Raw genomic sequence first — 16,982 nt, 5'->3', positions numbered from 1 at the left:
CCAGCCTGTCTCAGGGGTACAGCTTAGCCACAGATGCTATCTCTGGCAGCTCCCAGGAACTCTCTGGAGGCAGCAATATTAGAATCAGGATTTATTTTAGCAAAGAAAGTGTCCAGGAGCCCCAGGTGGGCCAGGGCAGATCTGGGAAAGCCCATGGACACACTCAGCTGCCCTGGCTGCACAGGCAGGCTGCACCTGGCAGGAGCCCAGAATAAGCCCAGGCCGTGCTGTGGAGGAGCTGCTCCAAGCTGGCCCCGAGGAGGAGCTAGGACGCAGTGCTGCCTGCTCACACAGGACGCCCTCGGTGTCTGCTGAGCGGGCAGCTCCTTCCTGGGCACACAGGACGAGCTCGAGAGGGAGTGAGTGACACAGCCTCACATGTACTCCCCACAGTCGGCGATGATCACCTTCTGCTTTGGTTTCCCGTCCTTGCTGCCCTGGGCCTTTGTGGGAGAAACAGGAGAGGAGGCTGAGTCAGGGGAGTGTGTGTGTGGAGGAGATAAAGAGGCCGGGGAAACCCCCCTGCCCCTGGCCCATCTTCCCACTGGGCTGGGGTCCAGGGCCTGGGAAGGGGACCTGTTCCCCGCCACCTACTTCAATCTGCCGCAAGACATCCAGACCTTCGGTGACCTCTCCAAACACCACGTGCTTGCCATCCAGCCAGTCCGTCTTGTCACAGGTCAGGAAGAACTGGGAGCCGTTGGTATTTGGGCCAGAGTTGGCCATGGAGAGGAGGCCTGGGAGACAATGACCTGTCAGCTCCCTCTACCCCATCCCCCAGCCCTACAGGCAGGCGTGAGACAGCCTGTGTGCACATAGCCCTTCCACCACAGCCTCACCCGGGGCACAGACCTGTGGGTGCGCCCACACCGTGTCTGTCCATCAGTGAAACAGAGTAGTGGGCTGTTTTAATCATTTATACCAGTCTGTCTTTTCACGCGTTAATTTAACAATTCTTAAGTATAATTAGGCCCATTAAGCTCTGTGACACTGATGAGAAAACTTTACTGGAGTAAAGTTCAATCAGTGGAAAAGGGTCATTAAAGGACCGTGCGTGTCACGCTGCTGACCCACAAGGTGATGTGAAGGGACAGTTGTGCTGTATGGGTGGCAGAAGAGAGGAGTCAAGGGTGAGCCCTAAGTTTCTGATCAGCATGCAAATGGACATTGGTATCAGTAGTGTCAAAACAGGGAAGAGGAGGAGGAAGAGTGTGGAGAGAGGAGTAAGAGCTGTTTTGGCCCTGTGACGTTTGAGGGGCCCGTGGGATACCCAGTGAAGACCAGGGGAGGACAGCAGGACAGGAGCTCAGAAGACAGGGATCCAGGAGACTCAAATGTGGACAAAGTCAATGTAGATCTTAGTGAAAGCCCAGGGACTGAATATGGTTCTTTAGTGCAGTGACCAAGTGGGGTTGGTCACTCCCCAGGGCTGTTTAGACACTGAATGTGTTTTTGATTGTCAGACACACTGAGAGTTTAGTGCTACTGGCATTTAGTGAGCAAAGCACCAACTGCCACATATTCCCCAATGTCCTGACAATGAGGAACCTGCTAGTACTGGTCAAAGTAAAAATGTGTTCATAAATACCCGTACTAAGGTCTAATCCCAATGTTTTTGAGGGTTTTTATTTCCTATAGAATCTTCTAGGAATACAACTACTATATAAATCAACAGAAAATGTCTCATCCACTTGGAATCTCAGCCTTCTCTCTCACTTTACAAGCTCTTGTCACCTCACATCTCAGCAGCTGACTGACACCTGTCTGCATTTTTAACTGATGCAGCTGAGGGCAGGTACATGCAGCTGAGTAACACCTGCTTATCTCCTGGCATGGCTGTACTTGCACATTTACATCCAGAAACATTCTTTCTATTACTAACTTTCATGTTCTTTCCTAGTAGCTGAAGAACAGTATCAATTTCTAAAATGTCTAGGGCAGGTAAGCCATAGCATCTATGCTTTTCCACTCAGCACAGTAAAGAAGGGTAGTACAAACTACCAGAAAAAGGAGTAGGGAGCAGAGTCCTATGGAGAAAAAAGGCTGAGCTTGGAGCCACTTTAATTTTCAGAGGTCAGGAAACGGGAGATGGCAAAGTCAGAAAAAGCTGCCAATTAAGTAACAGGAAACCAGAAAAGGGAGGAGTCCTGCCAGCAAAGTGAAGAAAGCTGCAAGGAGCAGAGGGTAATGGTACAAATTGCTGTTGGCAGGTGGAGTAAGATGAGGACCAACAACAGGCTGCTGGCAAGATGGAAGCAGTTGGCATCTTTGATAAAGAGTGGTTGCAACATGAGGCAGGATTAGAAGCCTGGCTAAAAAGGTTTAGAGAATGAAGACAATGACTCTACACTTTTCAAGTGTAGTCTAAATTGTTTGTTCTGTTTTGTATTCAGAGACAAGGTCTCGCTCTGCAGTTCAGGCTGGCCTTGAATGCATTAGTAACCCAGGCTGGCCTCAAATTTGCAACGATCCTCCTGTCTTAGCCTGAGTGCTGGAATTACAAGCATGTGGCATCATGCCTGGCAGTCTAAACTTTTTCAGGTTTTACTAAAGTAGACCAATGGCAGACACAGTGGCACACGGTTGTAATCCTATGCAGGAGGCTGAGACAGAAGGACTACATGTTTGAGACCAGAGTAGCCAATTTTGCAAGCCTCCGTCTCAAAGTAAAAAGGGGTGAGAATGTAGTTCAATCATAAAATAAAGGATGTTGCCTAGGATGTTGTAGGCGCTGGGCTTGGTCCTTAGTACTGCATTAAAAAAATAAAAAGGGGGAAAAAATAAAAGGAGATCAGAAATATGGGTGATAGCTATGGGGGGATATAAGTCCAAGGATGCCTTAGCGGCATAAGCGCCTGCCTTGCATGCAGGCAGTCGTGAGTTCGATCCCTGGTACCGATAAAAAGGAAAAAGACAAAAAGAAAAAAATTTGTTTTGAGACAGCGTCTCACTATGTATTCCAGGCTGCCCTTGAAATCATGGTAACTGTTCTGTCTCAGCCTCCCAAGTACTGGAATTACAAAGATGTACCACCACAGCTGGCTATACGTTTTTACCAGTCCCTTTGAGGGAAGGTTGTTTGTTTTTATTTTGTATGGTACTAGGGATTAAACCTAGAGGGGCCCAAACATTTTTATTTTGAGGCAAAACCTCACTAACTTGCCCAGGCTGGCCTTAAACTTGCTGCCTTTATACCTTTTTTGCTGGTATTCTCCACCAAGCTCTCAAGGATGCTTTTTAAAAAGACTGGTACTGCCAGGTATGGTGGTATATGTCTGTAATCCCAGCACTCGGGAAGCTGAGGCAGGAGGCTTGCCATGAGTTCAAGGCCAGCCTGAACTATATATTGAAACCTGTCTGAAAAAAGCCTGAACAAAATAAATTAAATCCAATATAGGTACTGATTATAAGCTGATGGAATGATTTGGTACAGCAGGGCAAGCAGATTATAGAGGCAGAGGAAAACATTAGCCAAGTTCCTAAGTAGGGGAGGGGATGGGATAGAGTCCACAGCACAGCAGCTGGCCTTTGTGCCTGGGGGATAGTCAGAACATATGGATGTGGGGAAAGGTGGGTGGTGAGACACCAGGCAAAACCGGAGGGTGCTCAAGAGGCCTCGGCAATGAAGGCAGGGATGGAACTGTCATCTCTGATGGGACTGAGCATCAGCAAGGGAGAGCTGCTTGGAACTGCAGCCGTAAAGTTCATATGGATCATGCAGGACAATTCTGTGTTTTCCTCTAGTTGCAGGAGGACCAATCACTGAGATTTTACTAGGCAAGTCTGACAAGGTGGGGGAGAAACAAAGGGGTTCAGGGCACAAGAGACAGCTCACAATGGCACATCCCAGAGTCGAAGCTAGGCTAGCAGAAGTGTGACATGGTTGGAAACAGACAATGCAGAAGGTGAGCAAGTGAGGTCATCCCAGTCTTCCCTAGGCTCCTGCCTCACAGCCAGAACCACAGCTCTCCCCCAGCCCAGCCTGGCCTCACTTGTCCCCACTCCCCACACCTTCTACCTGGTCCTGTGTGTTTGAGGATAAAATTTTCATCATCAAACTTCTTCCCGTAGATGGACTTGCCCCCGGTGCCATTGTGGTTTGTGAAATCCCCACCCTGGCACATGAACTGGGGGATGATGCGGTGGAAGCTGCTTCCCTTGAAGCCATAGCCCTTTTCGTGGGTACACAGGCAGCGGAAATTCTCTGGGGTTGAGAAAGGACAAAGTGCTGAGGTTAGAAGAGAAAACCAGACAAATAAACACTCTAAAATGTTCTCTTTAATGTTTAAATGTTCATCCTTTGGTATTCACATGGGATTGATTCTAGGACCCTTTGGAGATAACAAACTCTGGGGATACTCATACTCAAAAGTCCCTTATAATCTATGCACACATACATACACATATGCATATGTACTTCAGGCAGGCCTTGAATTCATTCTGTAGCCCAGGCTGGCCTCGAACTTGGGACAATCTTCCTACCTCAGCCTCCTGCGTGGTGGGATTACAGCTGTGTGCCTTCATAGAGTACTCTCTTTATATCTGAAATAACTTCTAGATAACTTACAGTACCTCATACAATGAAAATGCTACATGAGTAGCTGGTATATTGTATTGTCTAGGGAAAAATGACAAGAAAAAAATGAAGAGTTCAGCATAGGCTGGGTGTGGCGACGCATGCCTATAACCCCAGGATCACTGAGTTCGAAAATCTTCATGGCTTGGGATTTGGTGATGGTAGTTTAACTATGACTCCAAAGCATAGGTAACAAAGGAAAAATACATTTCATCAAAATTAAAAACTTCTATGCAAAGGAGGACTCTAATCAATACAGTGAAAAGCAAACCACAGAATGGGAGAAAATATGTGCATCTATATTCGATAAGGGTTTAATCTCCAGATGTATATACTAAACCACTATAATTCAACAACAAAGCTGGACATGGTGGTGCATGACTGTAATTCCAGCACTTGGGAGGCTGAGGCAGGAGGATCACAAGTTTGAGGCCAGCCTTGGGCTCTTTACTGAGTTGAGGCTGATCTAGACTACAAAGGAAGATTGTGTCTGAAACAAGAACCAAAAAAACAAAAATATACCAATACAGTTAATAAATGGACCAAAGAGTTGAAGAAGATACACAAGTAGGCAATAAATTCCCAAAAAGATGCTCAACAGCTATGAATCACTAGGGAAGTGGAAATCAAGACCACAATGAGATAACCACTTCCCAAGTGCTGAAAAAGATGGAGAAATTGGGAAACTCCACACGTTGTTGGTGGGAATGAGGGTAATGACACATTTAAAAATGGTGAGTGCAATCAAAATAAATAAGGAGAAGGGGAAAGTTAGGTGTGGCAGTGCATGCCTATAACCCCAGCACTTTGGCAGGGTGAGGCAAGAGAACTATAGGTTCAATTTCTGCCTGGACAACTTAGCAAGACTGTCTCAAAATAAAAAAAGGCTAGGGTTGTAGCTCCATAGCAGAGTGCCAATGAGTTTGAGTCCCAGTAGCATAAAACAAACAAACAAAAATGGGGAGTGGGGGAGACAACAACAACAGAAAAATTTGAAAGCTAGATAACAAATACACAAGTTATTACTGACTTTACAGATCTGAGAAAGCTGAATCTCAAGCTAGTAAAACCCAACAAACAAGTCAGTTTATATTCCAAACACTCAGATGTAAACCTGATGGTAATTCTGAAACAGCAAGTCGGGGTGACCCGTGTTTAAAAGAGCAGTGGACTTCTAAGAGGCTTTCCTTGGTCCTGCGGGTCAAGGCTGCTCCTCCTCTGCCCTGGAATACAGTGGAGGCCCACTGGCTGGTGGCTGAAAGCAGGACTCTGGATCAGAACACCCTAAACACAGAGGAGGCTGAGGTACCATCATACAAAGGGAAGTGGAAGTTTATAGACTGAATCTCCTGTCTCCTCACTAAGATGGCAAATGGCTGGATGCAGAGCCTTCAGTCTGGGAGAGAATCAAGAAGGCAGTACGAATCCAGGGAAGTGGGTACTACAAGGGATTTTAAAAAACTAATTCCTTAGGCGGATGCAGTGGCAGAAAGATGACACATGTGAGTGCCACTTGGGCAACTTTTAGTGAGTTCCTGTTTAATTCCCGTATGGTGGGGGGAAAGTGAATTCCTGAAACAGAAAGTCAAAAGATAATGTCTAAAATGAAACAAACAAACAAATCAAAATACTACAAATACAAAACATCTACTCATACGAAGTAAAAACCAAAAGAACTGGAGAATATCTGAACTCAGCTGTCTCCAAGGAATAACAAGTCGTGTTGAAATGGGCAGGGTTCAGAGACAGAGTCGGAGGACGGCTGGGGTTTTTTTTGTTTTGTACATGTCTGCCACATATAACGATCACATTCACTGTAGGAGAACCACTGTTTTTATTAAAACAAACTTTTGAAACTGACTCTGTCAGGGGCATTAGAACTGAGGCAACAAGAACCCCAGGAAGCCACTGGTTAGTTACCCACTCACCACCCTGACCGCAACAGGGCCCTGCTCACCCGCTGTCATGGGCACAACATCAGAACGCAGGAGCATCTGGATGCGGCCGGCTGGCTTGTTCCCAATCTTGATGTCCATGTACACCTGAGGATTTGACCGGGCCTTTTTTGCAGGGGGCTCTCCCTAGGTGCAGAGGAAACTGTTAGTTAGAGATCACTCTCTGACTCCCCAAGCAGGAGTGCAAATATTGTTCTGCACACACCCAGAACACAATACCAGTGGGAAGGCTGGGCAAATGTGCTGAAGGGAAGGTACCAGGCCTCGATGGGGCTGTGCGAGGGGGAGCCCACTGCACTCAGTCTGTTCTGAGACATGGCCACTCACTCTCCCCACCCTGCAGTCCACTCACAGGACATCACCCATCCTCGACCCCCAGCGTGAGCCCACACGGTGCACTCCTTAGTGGACCCACTTGGGTCCTGTCAGCTCCTCCCTCCAATCCCAGCCTGCACTATCATAGGCCGGCACACGAAAGCAGGGGGAGCTGTCCTGTTCAGGCCTAAGAGCTCAGAGGATGGTGGAGGTTGGCACACTGCTTTGGGCTCCAAGTTGGTCAGACACCTGGCTATCTGGCCTTAACTTAAAAGAAGGCTGAGGATGACCTACTGGGATTCCACTGACTGTGAGGGACACTTCAAGCATTCTGCTGTACATCTAAATTTCTGGCTTGGGAAAATAGTGGCAAATTAACCAAGAGTGAGAACACAGAAGATGGGAGTAGAGAAAGGGAAGGAGGTCCATTCTAGGCAACTTTAAGGCACCTGTGAGAACCTGCGGGATGAAATATCTAAAGCTTAGCACTAGAAACACAGGCCACAAAAGTCAACAGCATAGGAGGTACTGCACGCTCAGAGAATGACTACTGGCGAAGACAAAAGTTGCAAGAAGAGAGAACTGTTGCAAGCCAAAGATGAAGCACAGAAGGCTGATGAAGCTCACAAGGATGTAGAGGAGGGAAAGCCCAAGAAGCACTGGTCTGGAAGGTGTGCTGGGAACCAGGGAAGTGCCAGGAAGGGCTCTCCTAGTGGGGAGAAGCTTGATCCCACTCTGGCTGAGGGGAGGGTCCACTACTCTGTGTCTCCCCTGTGACAGGGCAGACACAGGCGACTGTCTGGCACCAGACTCCTCAGTGCAGGAGCAGCTGCCAGGCAGTGTAAGGAGTACCTTGGACTCCCTCATTTCAGATGGTGCTGCAAATCTGCGGCACAGACACAGATAAGGGGTCTCCCTTTTATTCACTTAACACTGCCTTCACCAAAGTGCCACAGTCAGTATCTAGCTTCTGTATTTCTATAGTACATATTTGCAATTTCCATAAAAACTTTAAGAAGATGTTCCCTATGCAAAGTGTCAGTTCCTCTGGAAGCAAGAGCCTTCTTCCTCACCTTTTGGGAGGCCAGGTATAATGGTGCATGCCTGTAATCCCAGCACTCTGGAGGCTGAGGCAAGATCACTGTAAGTTCCAGGCCAGCATGGGCAACACAACGAGTTCAAGATCTGCCTGAACCACACAGTGAGTTCAAGCCCAGCCTACTATGTAGCAAGACCCTGTCTCAAACAAAAACAAAAAATAAACAAAAAAGCTGGTGTGATGATGGCACATGCCTATAATCCTAACACTCAGAAGACTAAAGCAGGAGAATTGTTGCAATTTTGAGACCAGTCTACAAAGTGAGCTCAAGACTAGCCTGAACTACATAGTGAGACCCTGTTTCAAAAAGACAAAATAAATAGATCGATAGATAAAATTTTTTTTAAAAGTGCTAATCTCACCTCCTGGGTTTCTGCTTTGGGAGTTTCTGTCCCTTCTTCCTCTTTATTCTCTTCAAGAGTCTTCCCAGAAAACTTCTTTAGCCAGTCATCGTCTGACCAAACTGAAAGGAAAGAATCAAACTCATGTCAAGAAAGTCGAACAACTGGGCCTGTGTCAAGTAGCTACTTTGGTCAGTGAGATGGAAAATTTATGTCACCCTTTCAGCCAAAGGAGTCCTTCTGGAGAGCTCCCAAGGGCAAGGAAAATTCCCACTGGGAAAAATCCCCTGAGCTCCAGCTCTTAAAAGAATTAAATTTAAAAAAATACTAAAGGCAAAGATACGCCTTTGCTGACTCCAGACCCTAATGGGGCACTCTTGAAATAATATCTTTGCTGGTTCCAGACCCTAATGGGGCACTCTTGAAATAAGAGTTCTGAGAAAACTAGGAAGACAAAGGGCCAGGAAAGATTTCTCTCATAAAAGAAACAATTACACATCAAGATGATATACACTCTTTGCCACTGACTGCTATAAAGTAGCATTTAGCAACAACTTCCTAGTAAATGGGGATAAAACACAACTAAGCCATAACTGGAGGACAGAGTAGGGATCTGTGAGTTGCTCCTGCTCACCTGGTCTAGAAGAGCCCTCTTTAATTCTCATTGGTTTAGCCAAATTGACACGAATTGTCCGTCCAAAGAGCTCAGATTCATTCTGAAAAAAACGATACTCCAGCTACTTAAACTCTACCAGATTTTTTAAAAGTCAGTTATTTCTAAAACATGTTCATGATTTCTCCTTCTTTGAGTCTGAACACCTAACAGCAAGTTACATCCTCAACATAAAGGACCTATCATGGGAGGGTGGAACTGTCAAACACATCCTTCTGCAATACCAGCAAAGGTTTGTACTACCAAAAGGAGCTCTGAGCTCTGGGCAATGGGACAAGGATAAATGCATTTTCTTAAAACTCAAGTTCTTCAAAAGCCCAGATCAGATTTATAATGGTGAAAAATAATCTGTCTCTAACAGCTAATGAATATAGTTGGTGAATGGATAACACAGAACAGGGAATAAAGGAAAACTTCATTATCCAAAGATAATTTGCACCGAGAAAGGTCACTTAATATAAATCCACTTAAGGCAGTAAGGAAAATTTCATAGCAAAAGGGAAAAAGAGAATTTTTCTTTTTGACTATGACTTTGTGATACAACTAGACGTAATAAAAATGTAAGTTTCTTAAAGTTATTATTCAGGATGAACTATGCATTGCTTGATAATACAAACATGTAACAAGCACTTCTTAGTTTGAAGTATTTTTCCCAACAAAATTCTACCAACAGTATGCATTTTGATTCTGACATGAAAATTGCATGTAAGGAGCTCAAGGAGGGCACAAATACTGAAGAGCACCATCATTTTTTAAGGACTCTCCCAGGTTATTTGAATCACTTACATCAGCAGCATACCCTGTCATTATCCTTGAGTTTCTCTTCTCAGTTATTAACTAGTTGAACACTTGATGAAATTCTGCCTCTTTTGCAAAATAAGCAGTTTCAGTTCAATCAATCTACATTGTGTTTGTAATTTATTATCTTAGACATCAGGAAGCCAATACGAAATAGCCCAACATTGATTATTAGAACTTACATTATTGTTAAATGGGGAAAGAGGTATGAATAAAGAATAATTTTATAAGTACTCAATTGACAGTGAATATTTTCACAGTACAGAATTTTTACTACCTTACACAACCTGACATTCTATTTTAAGAAAACCAATATACAAACAAAAACCTTTGTACCACCAAAAGCAATTTCAGTTAGAATGAGATTTCCAGTCATACCATGTTGTCAATAGCTGCTGCTGCATCCTGCAAGACAAGGTATATGTTTAGGCTTGTAGCTGAACGTTTTTTGTGTGCCTAAACACATACAAACACACACACACACACACACAGTAACAAAGAATCAAACAGGAAAAAGTCACGCCTGTACTTCTTGCCTACACTGTATGTGTGTCTAACAAAGTCCACTTCTGAGCTGACTTTTAAACTGGTAGGGCTACAGCGTGCTATTCAGCTGAAGACACAAAGAATGTCAGGCCAAAAATGCTCAATGAACAGGGCTACAGGAAAGCTGTGCAGAACACACAGGGCAAGGCCTGACAAAAGGTTTGTGACATTTATTATTCACAGTCCACAGTCTGATTAAACCACAGAAGCTTTCTCCAATCAGCACTTCTGAGTCACACACCTATAATCCCAGCATTCAGGAGGCTGAGCCAGGAGGACCACTGCAAATTTGAGGTCAGCATAGGCTATATATTCAAGACCAGCTAAACTATATAGTGAAACCCTGCCTCAAAAAGAGAAACACAAAAAAATGAAAAAAAAAAACAAAAAAAACAAAAAAAACCCAGCACTTTTGATCTCTCTGGAAGCATCAATCTAAGGCCCAGAAAATTTAGCTAAAAACATGACAGCTTCCTTTACAGTTAATAATGATAAACATAAACCAGACTATATAGAGATAGCACAGAATTTTCTCACCTCTGCCAACTCAAATTCAACAAAAGCAAATCCTCGGTGCTTTTCTGAAAAAACAAACAAACAAACAAAACCCCAAATAATTACCAGGTGCGCTGCAATGAGAAGAAAGAGAATGGTCACAAAGAAAGTGAAGTCAACTATATGTCATTCAGATACTAGAAATTCTATTCAGTTGCTATTTAAGAAGGAATCTTTTTTTTTTTTTTTTGGTACCAGGAATCAAATTCAGGACTTCATGCTTGCCAGGCATGCCCTGTGCCAATGAGCTAAATCCTCAACCCTTAAAATGGAATCTCATTCCTTGATTCCTCTTAAGCAATAATAAACTTAATTAATGGACATAACTAGTACACTATGTTTTTACTCTTTAAAATTGGCATTTAATTCTAGTACAGCCAAACTTAAGCCTTAATCTTGGCATGCAAGATAACTAGAAAAGTGAAGTCATTTTCACATATCAATTACTCATCCACACCACAATTTGAGCATCCACTGGACATGATCCATAAATTGTAAAACCATGTAAGATATTCAGATTTTAGGCAAATGTTGATCTAACTAGAAAGGCCAAACATGACAGTGTTAATTCAATGACAGTATTCAGAGACTAGAAAGGCCCTGGGAAAGCTAACATAACTTTATTGTTTTTTGCAAATAAAGATTCCCTAGGCCCAGAGAGTTTAATGACTGCTAATGATCACCTGCAAGGTTGACAATGACAGAGCTAGGCCTAAAACTCTTACTTAAAAATTACAATAAAGATATAATAGAAAACTGATGCCAGCTGAAGGACAGCCTTCCAAGTACATAGAAGCCAAAGCCTCAATGCAGGACCAGGCTTTCCTGCTGCCCCATTTGTTAGCACAGCTGCCAAGAAAGGTACAGGTGTGATGAGGAACCCAACAAATAGTTTGAAAGAACACTCAGACCTCAATGCAGTTCATTCCTATTTGTCCACTGAAAAAATTGACAAATTTCAAATCCAGAAAAATGGAGACTGCAGTTTACAGTCCACCACCACACAGCCTGAGACTAGTCTTTCAGTAGCCAGGGACATAGCTCAGCGGCACACCACCTACCTAGCAAACGTGAAGTTTTGAGTTTGATTCCCAGTACCAAAAAAAAAAAAAAAAAAAAAAAAAGTCTTTCAGCATCAAGATCAGTCATGAGAAGCACCTAGAGAAGCACCTTCGGTTCTTTCTTTTTTTTGGTACCGGGATCGAACTCATGACCTCGCACTCGCAAGACAGGCACTTTTGCCGCTGAGCTAAATCCCCAGTCCACCTTCTGTTCCTATATACCAATCATATTTAAAATGCACTTATATTTATTGTACTGAGGATTACACCCAGGGCTTTGCTTGTGCTTGGCAAGTATACTCTCCCAATGAGATGCTCCCAGCCTGAGCCATATATATTCAGAACTGTAATGTGATTTTAATTTTTTTAGTAAGTGTTTTCCTTAGGTAGGTGAGATCTGAACAAGACACACACCAAAATTCACCTGTTTCATAATCCAGAGGAATCTGAATATCTGTGATGTCTCCAAAAGGAATAAAAGCAGCATGTAGAACTTTGTCATCCACCTCTTCTGCCAGCCCTCCTGCAAACAAGTTAAGAGCTTTCTGAACCACCATCCTCAATAATTTTGCAGAAGTCTTTGCAGCCAATTAGCATGTAGCCCAAGGGAAAGGGTCTTTTCATCTAGTCCTTTGGTCACACAGACATCTCTCATCTACTGCCCACTCACACATATGAAGCTAATTTCTTTATTCTTCTTTCACACTTTCATTTTCAGGATTCCTGCAATAGTTTCATAACTACTGCCTCCATCTTCCCTGTCAGCTCCACAAAGCAAATCAGAGAGCTCTTGGGAAAATGCAAATTTGGGCCTATCATTTCTGCTTAAACTCTTTCACAGGTTTCTCACTGTCCCCAGGACAAAGTGTAAACTCCTTAACCATGTACACAACCTTCCTGTGTTGTGTACAAAGCCTTGTTTACCTGTCCTGTATCTTTCACTTTGTCCCTCTAATTTCCCATTTCCCTGGGTCAGTGTCAGACGTTTCAACATCTTTGGGTTTCTGCTCTTGCGGCAATAAATAGCTTTGTCTCTACGTGGCTCCCTGGCTATCTTATCAAATCTAGCATCACCGCATCCGCAAAGGTTGTTGTCGCCTCTCCTGATGGATAGGTCATTTCCTTCCGCATCTATGCCCGTTATCCTCGTCCGTCCCCACCACAGCGCTTACCGAATTGTGATACTGACTTTATTCCCACTGGCCAATATGGGTACTCCTTCCTCTAGGGCAGGAGTTGAGCCACTGCTGCACTGAATGTATATAAATGAATGGGCGTGAGGGTTTGGAAATCTATATTCCTCTACAATTTCTGAAGGCCCTTAGCGGACTAGGAATGAAGCCGGAAGGACCCGCTGTTTCGAGCTTCTGTCATGAACCAAAGCAGTACTGCCACAGACCCGGCCTTGACTGCTGCTCGCCACCCACCCATCCAGGGACTCGTCCCTCCCCGAGTACCGCTCCCCCACTAGGGATCCATTCGCCAAGACTCCGCCTAGCTCCCCGCGCTTGCTCACCCACGTACAGCACGCGCTTCGTAGTGGCCATCTTGCTCCAGCGCGCTTCCGCCGGAAGCTGGCGTTAGACCCGCCCCTCTCCCTGCCTCGCCCCCTACAGTCCCCGCCCCCATCAAATTGCCTCAGACCCGCCCACTCCCGCTTTGGTGTTCCGCAGTGCTGTGTCCTTTCAGCATCCCCCGCGGTGAGAGTGCTTTGTGCGCGAAGACAGGTGTGAACCTGGCCCTCCCAGTGCCGGCGGTGCTGTGGGAGTTAAACCGTGGCCTAAACAGCAGGAATATTATCAACAAACGATCAACTGCAACTAACCTATGACTCACCTAGGCCACCCGCCGCCTATTTTTTAACAACCTAGGAGCTAAGAATCGTTTGTACCTTGTGAAATAATGGGGGAGGGGAGATAAAAACAATAACACTTAATACATGAAATTATTTGAAATTAAGATACCGTGACCTAAAGTTTTATTGGAACACAGCCATTCACATTCCTTTAAGTACTATGGTCCATGACTACTTCATGCTACAAGGATAGGCCACCTATGGCCTGCAAAGCCCATGATATTCATCATGGGACCCTTTAGAAAAAAATTTATGGGGGCTGGATTTAGCTCAGCGGCATAACGCCTCCCTGGCAAGCACAAGGTCGTGAGTTTGATTCCAGTTACAAAAAAAAAAAGAATTTGCTAACCATTGGGCAAACCATATAGTGCATAAATGCAGACTGACATAACAGGTGGAAAATAATGTGGTCATCTATTTTAGATAGAGCAGGGTATGAAGACTTCCCTGAAGTGATATTAAAATGAAACATGAAGGAAAAAGGGGATAGAGAGTGAAGGAAGCAGGGAAAAGAGTTCAAGAGGCAGCTAATGCACACTCAGGGAATAAAAGACAAGGAAGCGGAGAACCTGAAATCTCTTGTGGGCTAAGCCCTTAAGCAACAGGGTCTGCATTAGCTCAGAATTAAGTTGAATTGAATAGTTGGGCATCCAATTTGTGTCACAGAACTGCAGAATTGATTGGCATCAGGAAAAAAAAACCCCACACAGTGGGAAACTGTTGTTTGCCCTTTATAATTTACATGCTCTCCTTTCTCCTTACTAACTTCAAATGACAGGTAAGGCACAAAGGCAGCTTTTCGCTTGACTGTCACCCTCTGCCTTCCAAACTGAAAGCCAAAGCTATAGGGTCTGAGAAGCAGCTCAGGTTGGAGTGGAAAGACTTGGGGACCTCCGCAGCATTCACAAGCATGGAGTTCCCATGATCTTTCTAGCCAGGTTCAAACATTATTTGGATGCAAGAGCAAATGTTCTCCTGTGGGCAGGCCAGTTGATAAAAAGCCAAGGCAAATCTTAAGTGAGAAATGGACCCTGGGCACCAGTTTCTGGCCCCTCTTCCCGTGAAAGCTTGTGGGACACTCACTCAGATCTGCTTCTGCTCCAGGCAGCATGGTAGCCAGCATGGAAATGGACAAGGGCCACAGGCTGAGGGCCACAGGCTGGGGTGCTTGGGAACGGGGCAAAGCAGTGGATTAGTACTAAGGAAAGGGTCCTGGATGATGGTAAGGCTAGGTCTCTGTAACAATTTGACACCTGAATGGTACCACTCCACATGCTAGGGGAAGGGGAGAAAGGCAGCAGCTTCTGATCAAATGTAGTCCATGTAGAGGGAGCCGTGCTAATGTAGAACTTATCTAGGTTCCCACGTACATTTATAAAAATGCAGCACAATCAGAAAGGGGAAGTGAAATGAACTATTCAGGACATTCAGTGTCAGGCCTTATGCTTGGGAGGTATTTCCACAGACATTTGCGGGGATGGGGGTACTGTGAATCGAACTCAAGACCTTGTGCTTGTTAGGCAGGTGCTGTGCCACTGAGCTATATCCCCAACATCCATAGATATTTAGTCTGTGTCCAGCACCAACGAAACTTTTTCAGGTACAGATTAACACCCTATTTTATGCATGACACCCAGTGAAGTCAGGCAATTTACTCACATTAGCACAATAATAATAATAATAATAATAATAATAATAATGTTTGTGCATTATAAAGAGCTATAGTAACTATCTTTAACGTTTTTCTAAAGACCACATTGCCCCCTTAGAAAGATTCTCAGAAGTGACTGTGTTAGAAGGTATGAATATCAGAACAGTAAAAATGATTGTGTACCATGCTATCTCATTAAATACTCCAGAAATGTTAGCACATAATGTCAGCGATGAGCTCAAGACTAGAAACAGATCCCTGAAGACAACAGGAAGGATTCATCTTTTCACGTGGAATTAATTTTTGGAAATTCTGTAGAGAGCTTCAGATAGGTGAAATGAATGGGAGAGTGGGAAGCATTATGTTCTTTATTTCCCTAGGGAGCAGTTAGCCATCACAATCACACTTAGCACAATTTATATTTGTATTTGCTCTTTACATCCCCTTTTCTTCTTCCAACGAAAAAGTATTTTGAGAGCAGGAACCATGTCAGTTTGTTTACCCCCGTAACTCCAGCCCACTGTGCATTGCCTTGGCATTTAGTAGAGTTTTAATATCTGATGAATGAAGTAGAGAAAAGCTTCTTTCAAATAAAGTCAAGATGGAAAATTCTATTCTTAGCACATTGGGTGCTTTGGCCTCCCCCACAGAGACTGAATCATAGGCCGTGGGCTGCCAACGTTGGAGGTGTGTTTATACAGAGCAACAGCCCAGGGAGGAGTAGAAAGGGTAAGTGTGGTGACTCGGGTACCAAGAGCTGCACATCAGTGAACTCCCTAAAGAAAAGAACAAACTAAATGGAACCCCATTGCTTCTGGAAATCCAGTTTCCAGGAATCATTTTTTGATTCGTAACTGAGGCAGCCCTCACGGAGACTGAGGGCCTAGAAGCTGAAACATTCTAGCTGCCAGCCAGGGACATTTTTCTCCACTGGCAGTAGGAGACAGAGATGTCCAAGTCTGCCAGAACCTAGAGCTGGAGGTCACGTTTCCTGTCTCACATTTTATCTCACAGCACTGGATTGGCCAATGCCTAGACTCCTATCTCCTAGGTGTAACTGGTTCCATATCCTAAGACAGTGGTCCTAAAACCTGAGCCTGCATCAGAATCATCCAGAGCTTATTCAAACTCAGATGTCTGGGCTCCACTCCTGATTGTAGGGCTTGGGTAGAATCAAGAATGTCCATATTTAACAAAATGCCAAGCCCATGGAAGCTGGTAGTCTAGGGGTCATGCTTTGAGAGCTACTTTTTCTAAGGAAAGTAGTAGCATATTAAGAACAGGGCAGTAGAAGTGGTCCATTATGGGTGCAATCAAAAAAGTAATGTGTGTGTGTATGTGTTGGTACCAAGAACCAAGAATCTTGCACGCACCAAGCAGGTGCCATGTCACTAGCTATATTCCCAGCCCATGTAGAGCACTTTAAAACAACGGTAAAGGAATTTATCAGGGCACAGTGGTACACACCTGTAGTCTTAGCACTAGGGAGTAGAGGAAAAGCTGAGGCAGAAAAAGTGCTGTGAGTTCAAAGCTGACCTGGGCTACATAGTGAGTTCA

General features: G+C 44.5%; 1 protein-coding gene across 10 annotated transcripts; it reads right to left on the bottom strand.

Annotated features, from left to right (window-relative positions):
• Positions 1 to 78: 78 nt before the first annotated feature.
• Ppie (peptidylprolyl isomerase E) lies at positions 79 to 13,518 on the bottom strand. 10 transcript variants are annotated; one of them, XM_013142550.3, is made up of 10 exons: positions 13,436 to 13,518; positions 12,344 to 12,442; positions 10,841 to 10,932; positions 10,136 to 10,162; positions 8,921 to 9,002; positions 8,308 to 8,408; positions 6,534 to 6,657; positions 4,019 to 4,204; positions 595 to 737; positions 79 to 443 (listed from the first exon to the last, which is right to left on the bottom strand). In XM_013142550.3, the coding sequence occupies exons 1-10, from the start codon at positions 13,464 to 13,466 to the stop codon at positions 375 to 377; spliced, it is 954 nt and encodes a 317-aa protein (XP_012998004.1). In that variant the 5' UTR covers positions 13,467 to 13,518; the 3' UTR covers positions 79 to 374. The 10 variants fall into 10 exon arrangements, with proteins under 10 accessions (XP_012998004.1, XP_003462317.1, XP_063092228.1 ...); XM_003462269.5 differs by having other exon boundaries at positions 10,841 to 10,884; XM_063236158.1 differs by having other exon boundaries at positions 12,334 to 12,442; positions 13,436 to 13,512.
• Positions 13,519 to 16,982: the final 3,464 nt, after the last annotated feature.

This window comes from Cavia porcellus, unplaced genomic scaffold (assembly GCF_034190915.1).
Source record: "Cavia porcellus strain 051 isolate PalLab524CR breed Dunkin Hartley unplaced genomic scaffold, mCavPor4.1 scaffold_25, whole genome shotgun sequence".
Classification (NCBI taxonomy): Eukaryota; Metazoa; Chordata; class Mammalia; order Rodentia; family Caviidae; genus Cavia; species Cavia porcellus.
The sequence above is the reverse complement of the archived record's forward strand: the minus strand, read 5'-3'. Positions and strand labels throughout refer to the sequence as shown.

Coding starts and splice junctions, on each gene's coding strand:
- Ppie (XM_013142550.3), bottom strand. CDS start 13,466: ATGGCCACTACGAAGCGCGTGCTGTACGTGG. Junction 10,163..10,840: donor TTGAATTTGAGTTGGCAGAG/GTGAGAAAATTC, acceptor CTTGTCTTGCAG/GATGCAGCAGCAGCTATTGA. Junction 9,003..10,135: donor CAGCAGCTATTGACAACATG/GTATGACTGGAA, acceptor CGTTTTTTTCAG/AATGAATCTGAGCTCTTTGG.